Raw genomic sequence first — 17010 nt, 5'->3', positions numbered from 1 at the left:
GCTAATTAATGTCTTTTGTGCCATATTCTAAATTACAAAACTTAATCGGTTGACAAGAGGTTAATTGTATCTTGTACTAAGCACCAGGCCTTTCCGTGCCAGGTATGGACAACCCAACACTTCTTCTGTTCCAGGACATGTTGAAGTACTAAATACATTCATGGGAATTCAAAACAAGTCAAAGCACATTTGGTTCTTGGAAAGAATTTATTTGTGATATCTGATGTATTTGCTGTTATTTATTTGTAAATATGAGATATGGGTAATGTACATAGTATCTTTTATATTGCCACAGTTATGGTGTTTACATTGTTTGTTTTTTTTAGAAAAGAGCAAAGAAAATCCAATTTTGCACAATGCAATAAAAGAAAATATCAATGTCAAAATGTAAAATTGACATAATTCATGAATTGATCACAAGTCAGTTTTCTTCATTAACACTAGAAGCAGTATCCCATATTAACAGTCTGCTCATAACATGTAAATCTTTCCATATGCATCCTATAGTGTAATTACTATGTGCACATAAACAATCATTTACACACATTGTTACAAAAAAATACCTGATGGAACTGAAAGCAAAACTCAAAAAATGTGGCTTTAAGTAATTTAGGCCATATTGTGCTAAACACACATGTACTTGGAGAATGTAGTGCAGATTAAAGTAGGTAAATAGACATCAGACATGTACATCAAGTCAGAACACAACCTCAGTTGCTACACTGAAACATCTGTAATACTGCAATGCACACAAAAATGGATGTATGACTTTGACCAACTATTACATGTTCTTAGTCCTATAGCACAAGGGAATGCTGCATTGACAGTATTGTAAATGAGTGCGATGTCCGACGCAGATTAAAGCATGAGAACTTGGCAACAAATTTGACTATAACATAAAGAGCTCCCATTCACTACATACTGTTGAAAACAAGAGCAAAATCCAGAGCAATGTTTCTTTGTTTATTCCTTTTTTGAAGATTGCATCTCTTAGTGGGAGTTGACATGGGAGTTCCCTTTGAATGTGAGGGTTAGTGTATGCACAGGAGAACTGTGTGCTGCACTCTGGAGAGATACTGTCCAACACGCCCACTACCTACTCCAGTCTTCCTGATAAGATAGTGGAGGTCACTCATGGGCAGGTAGGTGTAGTGAGGTCAAATGAGCAGAGTAGCAGGGTAACAGTAACTGAGCTCATTGAGCTCACACCAAGCAACGCAACATAAAGCCATCAATCAGTGGGCACAACTGCGATCACTTGGAACACAAACTCTTACAAAACAAAAAGTCATTAAAAACTACATGTAAAAAATAAAGCAAAAATAATATAACTCCTGAATTACTACAGGGGACAGAATGACTAAGTGTAGTCTGGGAATGGTTTCCTATACTCCTTCTCCTCTAAATCTAGAAACCTGTGTGGGAGAGAACAGTGGGACGAAACGCTATGTGTGAGTGACCTATTGCCCTTAACTGTGTTGTCCTGCTCAGCATGGGGTGACATTAATCAGCATGTTCACACAGAAGGTGGAAGGAAGCTCAAGGCTTCAAAAGAAATATCCAGCTGTACATGGGAGTGGTTAACTGTTACATCACGACTGGTAAGTCATGATGCTTCTCAGTAACTGATTCCTGTGAGTGTGTGAGATAACGGAGTGTGTGAGTACGAGCACAGCTTCTAATGTATGTAGTAAATAAGTCATTGACACTGTAACCACTGACTACAAGAACTCCTATCGGCAAGGCTATTGTAAAGATGGGTCAATTGACATCCTTCTTGCATGGACATGCTATAGAAGTAGGACATCCAAGTTATCAGTGACTAAAACGTGAAAGAGAACTGAGATCTGATCGTGATACAATCGGGCATAAAATGTTTGTGCACTTCTTGTAGCGTTGAAGAATATCTGTAGTACAAAGCCTAATCACGTTTCATGTCAAACAAAGAATGAAGCAGCGAACACAAGAGACGAATTTATGGGGTTCCCTATCTCTGGTCAGCACTGAATAATGCTCTTCAAAGGAGATAGAGGGTAAAAAAAAAAAAATAGAAAGTAGATTCTTACAAAAATGGCTCTATATAAAAATAAAGAAAATCAGAATTTTCTTTCTTTATCAGCCTATCTAATTAATAAAGTTAGTGGCAAAGGACTGTACCTTTTGCTTTCCCCTCTCTACGACTAGTGGGTGAAAAAGGGATTTAAGGATTCCTTTCTGCCCCAGATACAGTATGTCACAAATACGTCACATAGTGCATTATTGCCTCATACCTCGTGGACTATCTGTCCAATCATTCACCTCCCTCTGTTCTGAAACGCTGCCAGGTGAGGAAGACCCTGTTAGCCAAAGCCAATATCACAGGCCTGCAAAACTAACAAAGCCACTCAGGATTACTGTGTCCTTTTTTAGAACTCAAGTTAAAGGCTAAAATCAGTAGAGTAACAAACATATTCCTTTCATTCTTTCCCAAAGCGTGGGTTACTTTCATAGGATCTTAATTTCTCCCTCTTGAAATAAGCATAAAAAGCAGCTCTTTCAATATACAGTGATTGTTAAAAACACATGATTGAACAAAACAAGACAGGGTTATTCATCAAATTAAAAAGATAAAAAGAACTACTGCACTATTACCTTCCATCCGCCCATGGACCGCTTTCAAATCAGTGGTTTGTCAGAATGGGACAGGACCTCTGGGGACGTGGTAAAGTGCCATGCAGTAAAGCGTTGAAAGATGAAGGGGGGGGTGAAGAAACCATGCTCGTTTAAGAATGGTGCCGCCGACGCTGGCCTGCTAGCTGTGAGGCACGCTCAGTCAAGTTCGTCCAGGCTCCCCCGAGGACCAACTCCACCATGGCTAGGGCTTCAGCAGGGGCTGGCGCTCAGCAGGGGAGCTCTACAGAAGCAAACAAACAAACAAACCAAGGAGGTCATGAGCTTCTCCACAACACCAGCACCACCACCACAATCACACTGACACACACTCACAAACATGATAGTCATGTGAACATGATAAGATAGATAGTTCGATACTTTATTGATCCCCAAGGTATCTATCTATCTATCTATCTATCTATCTATCTATCTATCTATCTATCACTATCATGACATGTGTGGACAGACACGTCGTCACCTGACAAGGCTCACCTCTGGAGTTCTCTGTCTGCACATGAGCGCCATGAAGACCACGCCCAAGAGGATGCCCAGGCCGATGATAATGAAGGGGATGTTGATCACCACGTTGCCCTCGGCCACCACAGCCAAGAGCTTCTTAGCCGAGTCGTCATCAATGACAACGCTCTACACAGAGAGAGGAGCAGGACACAGAGGTGAGGGGGACAGCAAGGTGGAGGCCTCACTCAAGGACGCCAGAAGATGGGTGCTCAGGGTGCCGCAGGACACCCAGACTGATATGAGGTGGAACACATGGTGTAAATAGTTCTTTATTCTATTAGCACTAATGTACACTGAGCACTGAACATACATTTTTTAATATAATATAAGGTATACATCAGAAAAGAAATTTGAAATATATGAAATATATAAATTATTTGAAATGTTTCAAATGTGTATATTCAAGTGGATCTATCCATCCATGTGATGTCAGAAGCCAGATGGGAAATTGGCCTTATTACATCAAAACAGAAAGAAGCAAATATACCATAACAAATATGAAAACACAATGGATAATAAAGGTGATTATTCTCTAATGAAAACATATTAATTATCAGTAGTACATTTCTGCTAATAGAGCCCCTATATAGGCCCTGCTGTATATTTCTACATTTACATTTAGCTTCATTGGTCAGTTCTGTCAGAGTTGCATGTAGCAGCTGCTTGATCATTCAGTGTGTGCAATATGCCATCACTGCGCCGCCTTCTCAAGAGAACTCATACATGACCACTCTGGACATAAGGCAAGATCATGTTTTTCCCAAACCTCATCCAACACTAAGAGACCAGAGCAGATATCCTGGTATCTGTGTTTGCAGATGGCTGGGAAAGCAGAGACCCTGAGAATCACGCCCAGCCCATCCTACCCGTGACAAATTGGCTCTCCTCAACATCTGGCAGCCTATGAGGAAATGCTCTTGGGTGGGGGTTATGAACAGGTCTGGAAAATAACTTAGGCAGGTCTCCTGTGGTTTGATAAGGTCTGTTGTGGAATGAGGTGACCTCTGTTCCACTTAAAACAATGCTAACCTCTTAGTCCTCAAATCCTCAAAGTAATCCTCAAAGTAGCACTTTATTGTAATTGTTGAAAGTAATGACACGTATGAGACATTTGTGAATAGAAATAAATACAAAATGCAAATACTGAATGATTGATTTGTAGTTATATTGTAGTTTGTGGGATTAATACACTGTATACAATCAAAATACCCGTATCAAACATTACAACCACTGGCCAAGGGAAATATTTATAGATTGGAAATACATCACTAATACTGTAATTAGGCCAAAGGTGAGCAGAACTAGGACATTGCCAAGGCAGACATTTTGTTTTGTTTTTAGAGACATCCTTCTACTCTATTAATATTCAGAACCAACACTGCGTGTTATACAGACCCAGCAGGGATTTCCTGACCGAGTAGCAGGAGAGAACATCAATTAGTGAGACCTTCACCCTGCAGAGACCCCTAATGGCATGTAACAATCGCTACATAATTTCTGACACTGAACAATAACAGAGAGGGTAACAATAATAACAAATGACTTGAGGCCACATGAGAGGAAAGCCCCTTGGAGGTTTTCCATATGTCTAGGTTAAACAAACACGCACTTACTTCATTGAGATACATCACAGGGAACACCAAGGTCCTGACATCACCCGTCTGACTTCTGTATATAAAAGAACAACAAAAAGAACATTCAGACACACAAACCTTTGGAAACATGGCCATTTTGTATTCAACAAAAGCCCTCATTCCTATCCTTACTGTCATTAAAGAGTGTCAAGGAATTGGTGAAATACATGATGTAGTTACATATTTATCTGTAAAACTAGATCCCACAAGCTGCTGCTACTTAGAGGAAGGCAAAGATGTTTTGTGCCTTGGTCCTTCAAGCTTTGTTTACCATAATTCTATCCCTATTGAATAAAACCTGAATGTTTATTTGCCGTATTTATTAGGGATGTTTACAAAAATTCAAATAATTACTGTATCCTATAATTAACTATTCAAATACTATTTTCCCTATTTGGTTATGTTGTACATAGGGTGTTATAAGGAAATATGGAATACCAGATAAATAATTATAACAATTACAAAAAAGAACTATATTGTAAATTTGTGTAGATGATAAACAAAGTTATTGTAAAAGTACTGTGTCCAATTTGGGGAAAACAACATTTTTGAAAAACATGTATTCACCAAATCTCATACCCCCTTACTCAGTCTGACACAAACATATAAACAAGACAGGCAAAACTATAACCTGATATTGCATGTTTAAACGGCCAGAGCCACAATCGCTGTTTGCCACTTATCACTCACAAATGGCAACTCCACGGCTGTTTCAACTCAATAAGGAAGGGTGCCTGGTCCGCCCCACGCTTTGGGAACCACTAGTCTACAAACTCACAAGGTTGTACTTCTTTTGCAGATGCATGTCCATGTTCTGTAGCTTTATGGTCACAGTTACGATCACTGCAACCCAATAGCTGTTTGTAGACACAGTCAGATATTCAAATATCACAGAAGGCACACCCCTTGTATTTATAGACCTTTGCTACATGGCATCTAGTGGGAATGGGTGATTGAGTTGCAGAATTTAAGCATTCTGCTCCAGGTCCCAGCTTTCATGTGCCTGGCCGAACTTGAGTGACATACTATGCCAGTGACATGGATCCGCCACTCGTGCCATTCCTTATGGAGTTGAAACTGCCATGCCAAGACACCAGCACCACCAGCTGTGTAAGGGGGGTTAAATATGAGGACCTAACATAGCGTGGAGTCAAATTACACTTGCAAAGGCTTAAATTTGATCTCAAACTGGAATCCAATCCTTTCTGTTCACACTTTATCTGACAAGCCACTGAGAGATATGAAGTAACCTTTTTGATTAATGGCACACACATATACACAATAGACACAAGCACGCACATACACATTAAGTCTCATGCCCTCACCACAGGTGTGCCTCAGGGATCAGTATTAGGACCCTTGCTTTTCTCTATTTACACCACTTCCTTAGGTGATACTATTCGCTCCCATGGATTTGACCATCACTGTTATGCAGACGACACTCAACTTTACCTGTCTTTCCCACCTGATGACTCTAGTGTTTCCCACCGGATTTCTGCATGCCTTAAGGATATTTCAGCCTGGATGAAAGATCGGCACCTTCAGCTTAATCTCTCAAAAACAGAGTTTTTGGTGTTTCCAGCTAAAACAGCTATTCCCCAACAGATTAACATCCAGCTTGACTCAACTTCACTGACCCCAACTAGATCGGCACGAAACTTGGGCGTTGTAATTGATGACCGACTTAACTTCTCTGAGCATATAGCTTCTATTGCAAAATCATGCCGGTTTATGCTTTACAACATTAGGAAGATCAGACCTTATCTGACACAAGATTCCACACAACTTCTTGTTCAGACCATGGTCATCTCTAAGCTGGACTATCGTAATTCACTGTTAGCTGGCTTACCCGCTTGTGTAACAAGATCATTACAGCTGATTCAAAATGCTGGAGCACGCCTGGTCTTCAATCAGCCAAAGAGGACACATGTAACTCCTCTCCTAGTTACTCTCCATTGGCTCCCTATAGTAGCCAGAATTAAATTTAAATCTCTCACTTTGGCCTATAGGACACTAACTAGATCTGCTCCTAGTTATTTTAATTCAATAATCAAGCCTTACATCCCCAACCGCCCACTGCGGTCTTCTGGTGAGCGTATGTTGTGTCGACCAGTCATAAAAACTGGGTCTAATTCCAGACTCTTTTCTTCAGTGGTTCCATGTTGGTGGAATGAACTGCCCAGTGGTCTCCGTTCCTGTGGTAGTTTTGGGTCGTTTAAGAGGGGTCTAAAGACATTCCTATTCAACATATACTTAGTTGTTTAAGCGCTTATGTGTTATGGTTTATATAATGTTGTTTTATTTTAATTGGGCTGTTAATTAATTTGACATTATTGTTTATTATTGATATTCTCCTTAATGTAGTCTTAGCATGTTATTGTTTTATATTATTGATTGAATTGACATTATTGTTTTATTATTGCCTTTCCCCTTTTTTACATTGCTTTTTTATTAGGCTATTGATTGAATTGATATTATTGTGTACTACAACTATTCTCCTTACTATATTTGACCTAGATTTTAATCTGTTCCCTGTTCATTTTTAAATATTATTATGTTGTTTTTGTATTTATATGTCGCTTTGGACAAAGGCGTCTGCTAAATCCATAACCATAACCATAACCATAACCATAAGTCAAGCAAAATACAAACAGACGGGGTTAAACAATACAAGCAAATCAAAAACAGCTTACAAGATTAATTTGTTTTGTGACTAAATATTAACAAACGTTTATAAAACATGGCATACAGGCTTTGTAGGAGTGCCACCACAACAGTAACTTCCCTCTCGGCCCCGTGTAACCCAAACACCAGAGGACACGTCCCCTCACCTCTTGCCCCAGTCAAGCGTCATGCAGCAGCCAAAGCCATATTAAACCAGACTTAATAAATAGCTATGACGTTTGACTGGTGACCCAGGGGACGAGGGCACATACTGCACTGGTTCCCCCGTCACCTCATCACGAGGGTTTCCTGGCTTCTAAAGTCGGCCTATGGGATGATGACAACTGCCCTGTTGGGAAACCAAAGAGGGGTGAGAAGTGTGCCATGGCCCTCAGGCGGTGAGGGGGGCACATCAGGGGCAAAGGTTATTTAGGGCAGAGGTTGTTTTCCAGGCCATTGCCAGATTCGGGCAGCTTGAACAGGATTGTGGAGCCTAATTTCCTGAAGAAATTCTTCTGTGTGCAAAACAACACCGTGCAGCTAAGTGTTCCTGTTAAGATCTTTTACAGGTGGAGAGACTTAGGCGACCTCTTGTGCATTTACAGAAGCCTGTGCACACTTTAAGGGAACAGATGTGGCCATGCTACAAATGTTCAATGAGTAGATTCTCCTTCAACACATTTCTTCTGTCATGATGTCAACAGGGCAGTTATAAGTATGGAAAGTCCTCCATCCCCCATTCATATGTTAAGGAGTCTTTCTGCTTCCCTCTCCTGGAACCATTCCCTCGTTTTCCCTCACTCCAATCTCCCTTTCCCTCCCTCCCTCCCTCCCTCCCATTTCTCTCCGCTATACAACACAAAAAAACACACCCTACACAGTGTTTAAAGCATATCAATTGCCAACAAAAGCAGCCTCAGCCACACTGATAGCTGGTCCTGGGAAGGACACAATATTTATGGGAAGGAACTTGTGTCGACAAAACAACTCTTGCACGCAATTTACCGAGCAAGTACCAGGAAAATGAATGCAATGAATGCACTAGCACTGGCTTATTATTTCTCCAACTTTACTGGAGGTCATAATGAGAATAGGACCATCCATCCTTATGCAACTGGGGCAGCCCTGATTTCAACTCACATAAACACTTGGAGGTGGCTTATCAGATTTGGGATCGATCAGTGCTGAAGAACTTTGACTGGTCAAAGGTCATGTAGCACTAAATCTGACTGTCAGTACTCTGGACATCCTGACACTATAACAGATGTGAATATCAGATAGCAGAGGTCCCAACACAGTCCAACAACACTCAGAGTACAGTATAACATACCGACATAACACACAAAAACACGTCACAATGTAAGAGTACAATAATGTGCCAATACTGCTGTACTATGGATGATACATAAGACACCAAACACCATAAAACAGAATGATACATAATGATGATGAGACATAATGAGAATGATGCAAAAAATCCTAGAATTCAAAATCTAAGTGAGATAAATAAGCTTAAATCAAGTGAATATGTACTTATTTTTCTAATATTTACTTATTACAAGACATTTTTGCACTTGATTTAAGTTTTTTTTGCCTTGTACTAAGTGAAAATCTTCTTGTTCTATTGGCAAATCTTGCCAGATAATTATGCTTATTTTAAGTAGTATTTTTCACAAAACAAGAAACTTCCACAACTCTGTCAAAGAAAACTAGGCTATCCATTTCTCTTCAAAAGTTCTATTTCTATGGGTTTTTATCAAATGTTTCAACTACCTGAGTGAATAAAACATGACAATGAAATAAACGTCTAAACAAGCTTTAGGAGACAAGACCTAGTCACTCATTCACCTGTGGCAAATGTTGAGATTGATGGATGTTATTTTTCTAATATTTGCTTATTACAAGACATTTTTAGACTTGATTTAAGTGCAGACACCGGCACAGTGCACTCTGCTTTGGACATTAGCTTAATTAGACAATATTATCATCAATACAACCCCACACACCAGCAGAGGAGGCGGCAGAGTTCAACTCTGGTGTGTGGGGTTGTATTGAGAATAATGGGGTCTAAGTAATCGAATGTTGAAAGCGGAGTGCGCCACAGTTGTGTGTGAGCCGGTGTCCGCAGCGATTTAGGCTCACCCCAACAGATGAGCACATTTTAAAAGTGAATTAGGTATGTTCTACACCCCACAGTGCAGGAGAGGTCATTGCAACATCGGTCTGAAATGGGTCAGCAGACAACAAAGTCTTCTAGGTAAATACATGTACCCAACGAAAAAAGACTATCTGCCTTTTCTGCACTCGTTGACAAATGCGCCGCCATGCAATGGGGAGAGAGAGTGAGAGAGAGAATGAGCTAGTCAGAGGGCAAAGGCTTTTCCACGCTGGATTCATGCATGCCAAGAATATGGTCAACTATGACATCAGTCCGGCTGACAGGGCAGGGTAGGTGTGAGTGACCATGACCATGTGCACCCATAATTCAGTGCTTCCAGACAGAGTTGCGCTCAGGTGTAAAGGACACTCCAGTCGTAGACATCGCCGTTTTGCAGCTGCTGCAACATTTTGCGCTTATGTCTCAAGAAACACCGTGCAGTGTTTACAAAACACAGAGCACATACTGATATGGCCTAGACTCAACATAGCAGCAAGGCCAACTGCTTCTCAGGTTTGATTGGGTCACAAACCAATCACATAACCAACTTATTTCAGGTGTGACTATTCTTTAAAAGGTCTAAATGTAATGTAACAGGTGGCTGAAATAGAAGGCAGTAAAGGTCTGTGTCTGTGCATGAAACCCATATGTATTGTTTCTATATGAGGAATGTTGGCCTTCAGTGAATACAGCCAGCCTGCAGCCCAGAGGGTAGGGAACTAGAGAGTGGGGGTGAGACCTGAAGGTTGAACCTAACCACCAAAATGTTCAGAGGTCAACAGGTGGACATTTATGGAGCATGGTGTTTAAGGTCATCCAATAAAGGAAAAGATGGCAGACAGCATAAGGTATACAACCCTTTCCCAGCCAGCCCAGTAATATAGTGAGGAGGAGAGAACATAAAGCCTGTGAAGCAAGAACATTACACGGCAGAGTCCTCCATTCCCAGGCTTACGTTGCAAAACACAACCAACCAACCAACCAACCAACCAACGACCAAACAGGTTATACCGGCATCTCTGTTTACATCCATGATGTGTGATCTACCTGATCATTTGAAACTCTAGCCTTTTCACCTCTGTATGTTATCAAAAAATGCACTTACTGGAAGACTTCGATCTTCTCGACGAGCACGTTCACCTGCAGCCTCTTGGCAGCACGCAGCACAATACCTGTGAGCTGAGGAGAGACAGACAGGCCATCAACAATACATGAACACACAGACACAGACACACACACACACAGCTTATTACTTTTGACCCACTCACTCAATATCATAGTTGTCCCCAAATATTTCCACATATTTCCAATCTTTCCCTGTTTCCCCTGATTGAAATGTTTTTTAATCTTCCGCTAGTTTTTGATTTCCAAACGACTCTAAAGACGATACATATCCAGTTGGACCATTGTGCACATTATGTAACACAGAGAGCATTCTACTGCTCTCTCTTTAGCAGTCAACAGCAAAGGTCTGTGTGACATGTTTATATCTGTTTATTCACTCACTCTGCAAAGACTGCAATGACTGGACCTTGCAAGTGCACACTGTAGCCAGCCTCCTGACCTTCCCCAAAAGAGCAGTAAAAGAAGCTACTGGACTTTGACACTTATTGGACTATTTCCTACAGTTGACACTTGTCAGACAGGGCTATTCTAGTGTTATCTAGTCTCGTAAAGTCCAGAGGTGTCTAGTCAACATGATGGAGATGACTCATGTCATGTCTGTCCCAGCCCTGTAAACGGAAGCCACAACTGACAACCGAAGCGCACACAATGTTGACACATTGTATGGAAAGTAGAACTGTGCAGCTAACATGAACAACCACAGCCAGGTGTGTCCCTTTGATCAGACTGTTGACATGCTAATGCTCTTCCCCCCTTCTGTGCTCTCACGGAACCCCTCTCTCACATCCTCAGCTGTTACAGGCTTCTCTCTCAGTCGTGCAGATCTCTGCCACCACACAGTGCCACCACACAGTGCCACTCCACAGTGCCACCACACAGTAGCTTTAACAATGAGGTGAGGCCCTGCTGATGTGACACGGGGCAGACAGATAAGTTATCTGCCCAATCTCAGGGCCCAGGCAGCCAGTGTGTGACCACATCTCCCACTTCACAAACAACTCCATAAACCACTGCTTATCTCGCTACTAAACACAACCCGCCTGACTCACCTTCAGTGTAAAAATGCTCTTCTTATCCAGACTGATCATTTTATATCTTGATGCAAACAAAGCTTGACTTGATTTTGATATACTATTTTTTTTATCCTGAGCATTTTAGGTTTAGTTTTTTTTTTTTTTTTCAGATCACCTTTTTTTAACAGAAATGTTATCCAGTTTAATTGCAAAGAATTTAAATAATTTCAGTCCATATCTCAAAGTAAGTGTTTAGTTCATATTTTCTGCTATTCATTTTCTACGGAGTTTCCATGAGGTGCACGAGGTTACTGTAATGTTAATGCTACAATGCCCTCTAGTGGTCACATCATGAAACCAAAAGCCAGACAGGAACAGTACCGGGTTTATGTCAATGGCGGTCTCATGGTGCTCCTTCTTGGGTTTCATCCCGATGACATCCTCCACAAACTTCTCATCAGCCTGATAGAAATGTGGCGAGGACATGATGATTGGGGCGCCTGTGAAGTAAACACAGAGAAGACAATTCTGAGTTGCAGTTGTAGAGTAAAGGTTATCAGCATGCTTGAGTCATCTGAGCCCTGTGAAACACAATCTAAAATTGGAGAAGTGAAATGTCTGACAAATTTGAAGGGTTCCTATTTATAATGGTCTACAGATGACTCACTTCCTCTTACAGGGTTCCTACACACACACACAAACGCGCGCGCACACACGCACACACGCACACACACACACACACACACACACACACACACACACACTCTCTCTCTCTCTTCTGCTTACCCTGCTTGCAGACACTGACGTTGAGGAGACCAGACCCGAGGCAGTTCCCTTCAGGCACGCAGAAACCTGCATTGGCTGGATTGATGGTCATATTGGCAAAGACCTCGCTTGGTGGCACAAACCTGTAGGCTGGTAGGTACTTCACCCACACATCCTTCTCAAAGACAGCATACATGGACCTGGGATAAAGAAGGTGAGTTTTAAAAAAGTATAACAAGTGGAATAAAGTATAACAAGTAGAATAGCTCTCATTTGTCATACTGTGTAATGGAATAAAAAATAGTGCTTTCTGCTGTTAATGGTCATGCTGGACAAAACACCAGCCTACTTCAAAGCCACATCCAAATGTGAGTGCCACTGTGGTAGCTGCTTTACATGACCTGCTTCCTCATAATAAAATTGACCAGCCTCTCGATCACTTCCCTAATACTGCCCAGGGAGTGGAATGCCCACGAGGACTCACATCGTGATTAAGGAGGAAGTGGGAGAGATAAGTGAAAGGCACTTTATCCAGACAGGACCAACTTCTTCAATTGTGTCACACAGCCATCGAATTCATTTTTATTTTTGACAGCCTTACACTTATTTTCACTGAAATATATCCACATCACCATCCACTCCCCTCAATAACACCCATTTTCCTGTTGATATCTTGTAAAACGTTGGAACTGGAGTCCCAATGATTATCAAGGTCACAGAAAGACAGAGAGGGGATGGATGGCAGAACATGTCCAGCTAGTGGTGGTGATGTAATGTAAACAGTGAGTACCTGCAGAGGTCTGAGGAGAACATGTACAGGGTCTCGCTCTGGTTGACAATAGGGTGAAAGGAGGCTCCATTGGTCCCATTAATCATATTACATTCATCAGAGGTCCACCAGTTCAGAGAGCTGTGGGGATGCAAATAAAACACAGCCAGCTCAACAACCAGAAGACAAAGACAGCTGAGATTAGATCAGATAAGGCGTGTTTGTCCTCCTCACGTTGACATACCTTTGGCCTTTCCACAAAGCCACGCTGGCGAAATCTTGGTAATTCTGAGATCCCGTGTAGAACACGTAGTCACCATCATCTGTGCCATTCATCTGAAATACAGACCCCATACCATGTGTGCCAGACACTACTTTTAAATATACATAAAAGAATGAATAAATCACACTACAGAGGATAAACCATATAACGTGATGTAAAAGACCCAAACACCTAATTCATTGGTTTATCCAAAGCATCTCAAGCTAATTCAGTGAATTGCATAACACGCATCCAATTCACTGAGAGAATTGCATAACAAACATCTCTTTCAGAAAATAACCTAATTCAGCCTCTGGCCTAGTAAATCAGAAATGAGGAATCAAAACCTGATTGGCTACAGAAGAATATTATAGATTCCACATGGCACAGCTGTCTACTTATTTAATGGAGAGGTGCAAATGGAATGGTGGAGGCTGGTGGTTTCATCAATACCTCAAATGTCTCTTAACAAAAGAGCATGCGTCTGCCAGCACCAGGAGAGTGCTCACCTTATAAAAGAGTCCAAACTTGGTATCGAGGGATGGCTCGAATGTTTTTACCATCTCTAGCAGTTTGTCTTCGTAACCCCACAGCAGATCCCCCACCGAGACGGAGGTGAAAAGGCCGATCTCCTCCCCTGTCATGTACTTTGAGATCAGAGCTCCACCAAAAGGGCTGTTCTTCATCTTCTCCATTACGGTCTGCAAGGGCACCCAGAAACCCAGGTTAGGATGAACACCAGTACTACCTGACTGCTCCAGAAATGAGGGGTTTGGGCCAGTTTAGCTGCAAACCTGCTATGGAGCCAAACCAGGACAGGCAGGACGATATTCGAGCTTACAGGAAATTATAGTCGTGGGCTTTACGCCACCAAAATAAAAAAAAACATTTACTTCACCATTATCAGGCTGATAGCCCCTCCTTGTTGTCCTAAATGCCATCCACAATGCCCAGTGTAAAATATCTGGCCCCGAAAGGAATATCAAACTAGTGCTTATTTCATGAGGGTAATAACAAATGGTTTTGCTTATTCTAAGGAATACCTTCATATGCTTCACTGCAACCCCTGTGTGTGTGTGTGTGTGTGTGTGTAAATCTGTAAATAGAAGCTTCACCATTGCTGGGATATTGACGGTTCGGATGAGATCCTCTTCTGATCCACTCGACATGTTGGCCTCAAACACATAAGTCTTAGGATTGATTGCTTCAACTTTGGTGCCATTCTCCAAGAAAGTTACATTTGACATGGGGCGGTATTCCCTGAAACAATCACACAGAGAATTTAAACAGTAGCCTATGTCAAGGACTGGGTCTGTGGCTAGTTTCTGACAGGTGCTCAAATTGAACCACATTCCTGATCATGCATAATGTAGACACAGAAAGCCACAGTATGCACTACATGCCAGTGTAATCATTCAGGCACAATTGTGTTATACACACCAAACTGCTGTGTCCTAAAGATGACATTACATTCTCTATAGGAGGTATGTGACAAAAGTGGCTCTTCCTGTTTCCATCATAAGCTATGGAGAAAATCACTCATCAGCATAGGATGCAGCATAGTAGGCTACTCTAAGTTGTTACACAAAACAATAACCTACTTCTTTAACACTCAATCCTAGTAGGCCTAGTTGCATAACAAGTCTGTGACCTAGATGGTAGACAAACTCACCTATAGGTATAAGGTCCCAGTTCGACTACAGCAGGTTTATCCCCAGCCAAAACCTCTATGGGATTGGTCAAATTAAAGAAATAAAACTGCATGTAAACCGGTGGCGGCGGATTCTCCCAGGCTGCAAATGCATCTGTGCCATTCTTTAACACCACCTCCTAAAGTGCAAAGGATCACTCAGTCAGCCAGGAATGGTGTGTTAGTCATAACACCCAAAATTCAGGTCAATATAAGTTTAGATTGTGTGTTAATGTTAAGTACACCAAGTTAAACAGGCTATGTTCGTTCGATCTATCATGTAGCCGATACGCTCAATATTACGCTGCATATCTAACATGTTTAGTCTGACAAACGACTAACCATCTAAAAGATAGCCTATATGTATAGCAGCTCAAGCAGAAATGTTGTCAACTCACCGATTTGATTCTATTGTACACGATGTTTTGAAAGACCTGCGACAACACCAAGGATATCCCCGCAATTAAAAAAAGTATGCAAAGCACTCCCGTGCTGTATACACAACAGGACTTCAACATAATTTATAGATAAAACTAATGTACAATCCGTGAAAATGTTGCTTCTTTGTGATGAGATGACCACTGTGGCTCACTCCGCCGCCGCCGCCTGTCACAACAAGGCAAAGAAAGATATTGGCATGTGCGTTAGCTATGCCAATGCACCGCCTTCCACGTCTAACGTTGTACCAAATACGGACTTACAGTGAGATGTGGAGCTTGTTGAATTTTACAACATCCCAGTTTCATCAAAATGAAACTAAACAAATGTGGATTTAAAAGCAGCAAGTCATTCCGCATTTCTTTTAGTCGTCAACTGAGCTGTTTATCTCGGTGTATTGAGAAAGTCTTTGTAAGTCATGTGACGTTTACGCATGTGTGTTTGAAAGCAGAGAATGCAGCCCTCCCACTGGACGAGTGACCTCAGACTGCTTGTAAACAATAATCGATGTTTAGGCCATTGCCCTGATTGAGAGTTTAGCATTAGCTAAATCTCAAAGAGTCTCAAACAAATAGATACTTAGTTATTACTACACAAATGTTTTTTTTGTTTTTAGTTTTAATTATTATTTGGGGGATTAATGTGTGTTATTATTGAATAATCTTAAGCACCGTGCAATGGGCTCTGTTAGGCTATGACTTGCACATTTGGAATAGGCCTAGTATACTATAATATAGCTGGCAAACAGAATCTAGGGCTTAACATTGCGCCTTTAAGCCTAAAGAAGAAAGAAAAAATAAGTACAAATCTAGTTACAGTCCCAGGCCAACAGAGGGGCCATAGCTATTTCTCAACTGAACATTATTTACAGCTTCCTAGGCTACAGTTTTGCACTACCTTATCCCACCCATAGTGTTATATTTATTTACAAATATACTGTACTTATACATCCATATTCTACTGCTCTTCATACTATTCATCCTGCACATACACTTATTCTTACTACTCTTATAATGTTACTGTTTCTGCACCTCAATGGTACTGTTACCACACTGCACATACTGTATCTGTCTATATGATTCATTCTGTATATCCATATTTATTCTTTAGTTTTTCCTTATAATATATTCTGGTAATACACAGCAATCTATATTATTCTTACTACTATTATAATGTTACTGCTACTACCTTGCACATATCTGTGCATGTTGTTCATACATTGTTCATATCATAGCCATATTTATTCTGCTCTTATAAGGTAACTGCTAATACACTGGACATATTTATATTTCATTTATATTACTCTAAACCACCTTCTGTT

The 17010-nt window shown here is 41.1% G+C and overlaps 1 protein-coding gene across 2 annotated transcripts; it reads right to left on the bottom strand.

Annotated features, from left to right (window-relative positions):
* Positions 1-188: 188 nt before the first annotated feature.
* scarb2c (scavenger receptor class B, member 2c) lies at positions 189-16074 on the bottom strand. Of its 2 annotated transcripts, XM_076283524.1 has the most exons (13): positions 15953-16072; positions 15650-15857; positions 15234-15391; positions 14677-14821; positions 14071-14262; positions 13544-13635; positions 13321-13440; positions 12552-12730; positions 12147-12265; positions 10733-10806; positions 4785-4839; positions 3145-3297; positions 189-2893 (listed from the first exon to the last, which is right to left on the bottom strand). In XM_076283524.1, exons 2-13 carry the CDS (start codon positions 15767-15769, stop codon positions 2855-2857), a joined length of 1446 nt encoding a protein of 481 aa, XP_076139639.1. In that variant the 5' UTR covers positions 15770-15857; positions 15953-16072; the 3' UTR covers positions 189-2854. The 2 variants fall into 2 exon arrangements, with proteins under 2 accessions (XP_076139639.1, XP_076139637.1); XM_076283522.1 differs by having other exon boundaries at positions 15650-16074.
* Between the last annotated feature and the right edge of the window lie 936 nt (positions 16075-17010).

Source organism: Alosa pseudoharengus, unplaced genomic scaffold (genome assembly GCF_046254945.1).
Source record: "Alosa pseudoharengus isolate Yale_2024_CS ecotype anadromous, Long Island Sound unplaced genomic scaffold, YU_APseudo_1.1 YU_APseudo_1.1_scf_14, whole genome shotgun sequence".
Taxonomy (NCBI): Eukaryota; Metazoa; Chordata; class Actinopteri; order Clupeiformes; family Clupeidae; genus Alosa; species Alosa pseudoharengus.
The sequence above is the reverse complement of the archived record's forward strand: the minus strand, read 5'-3'. Positions and strand labels throughout refer to the sequence as shown.

Coding starts and splice junctions, on each gene's coding strand:
- scarb2c (XM_076283522.1), bottom strand. CDS start 15,769: ATGTTGAAGTCCTGTTGTGTATACAGCACGGGAGTGCTTTGCATACTT. Junction 13,441..13,543: donor GCTTTGTGGAAAGGCCAAAG/GTATGTCAACGT, acceptor GCATCCCCACAG/CTCTCTGAACTGGTGGACCT. Junction 4,840..10,732: donor GAGAAGATCGAAGTCTTCCA/GTAAGTGCATTT, acceptor TTTTATATACAG/AAGTCAGACGGGTGATGTCA.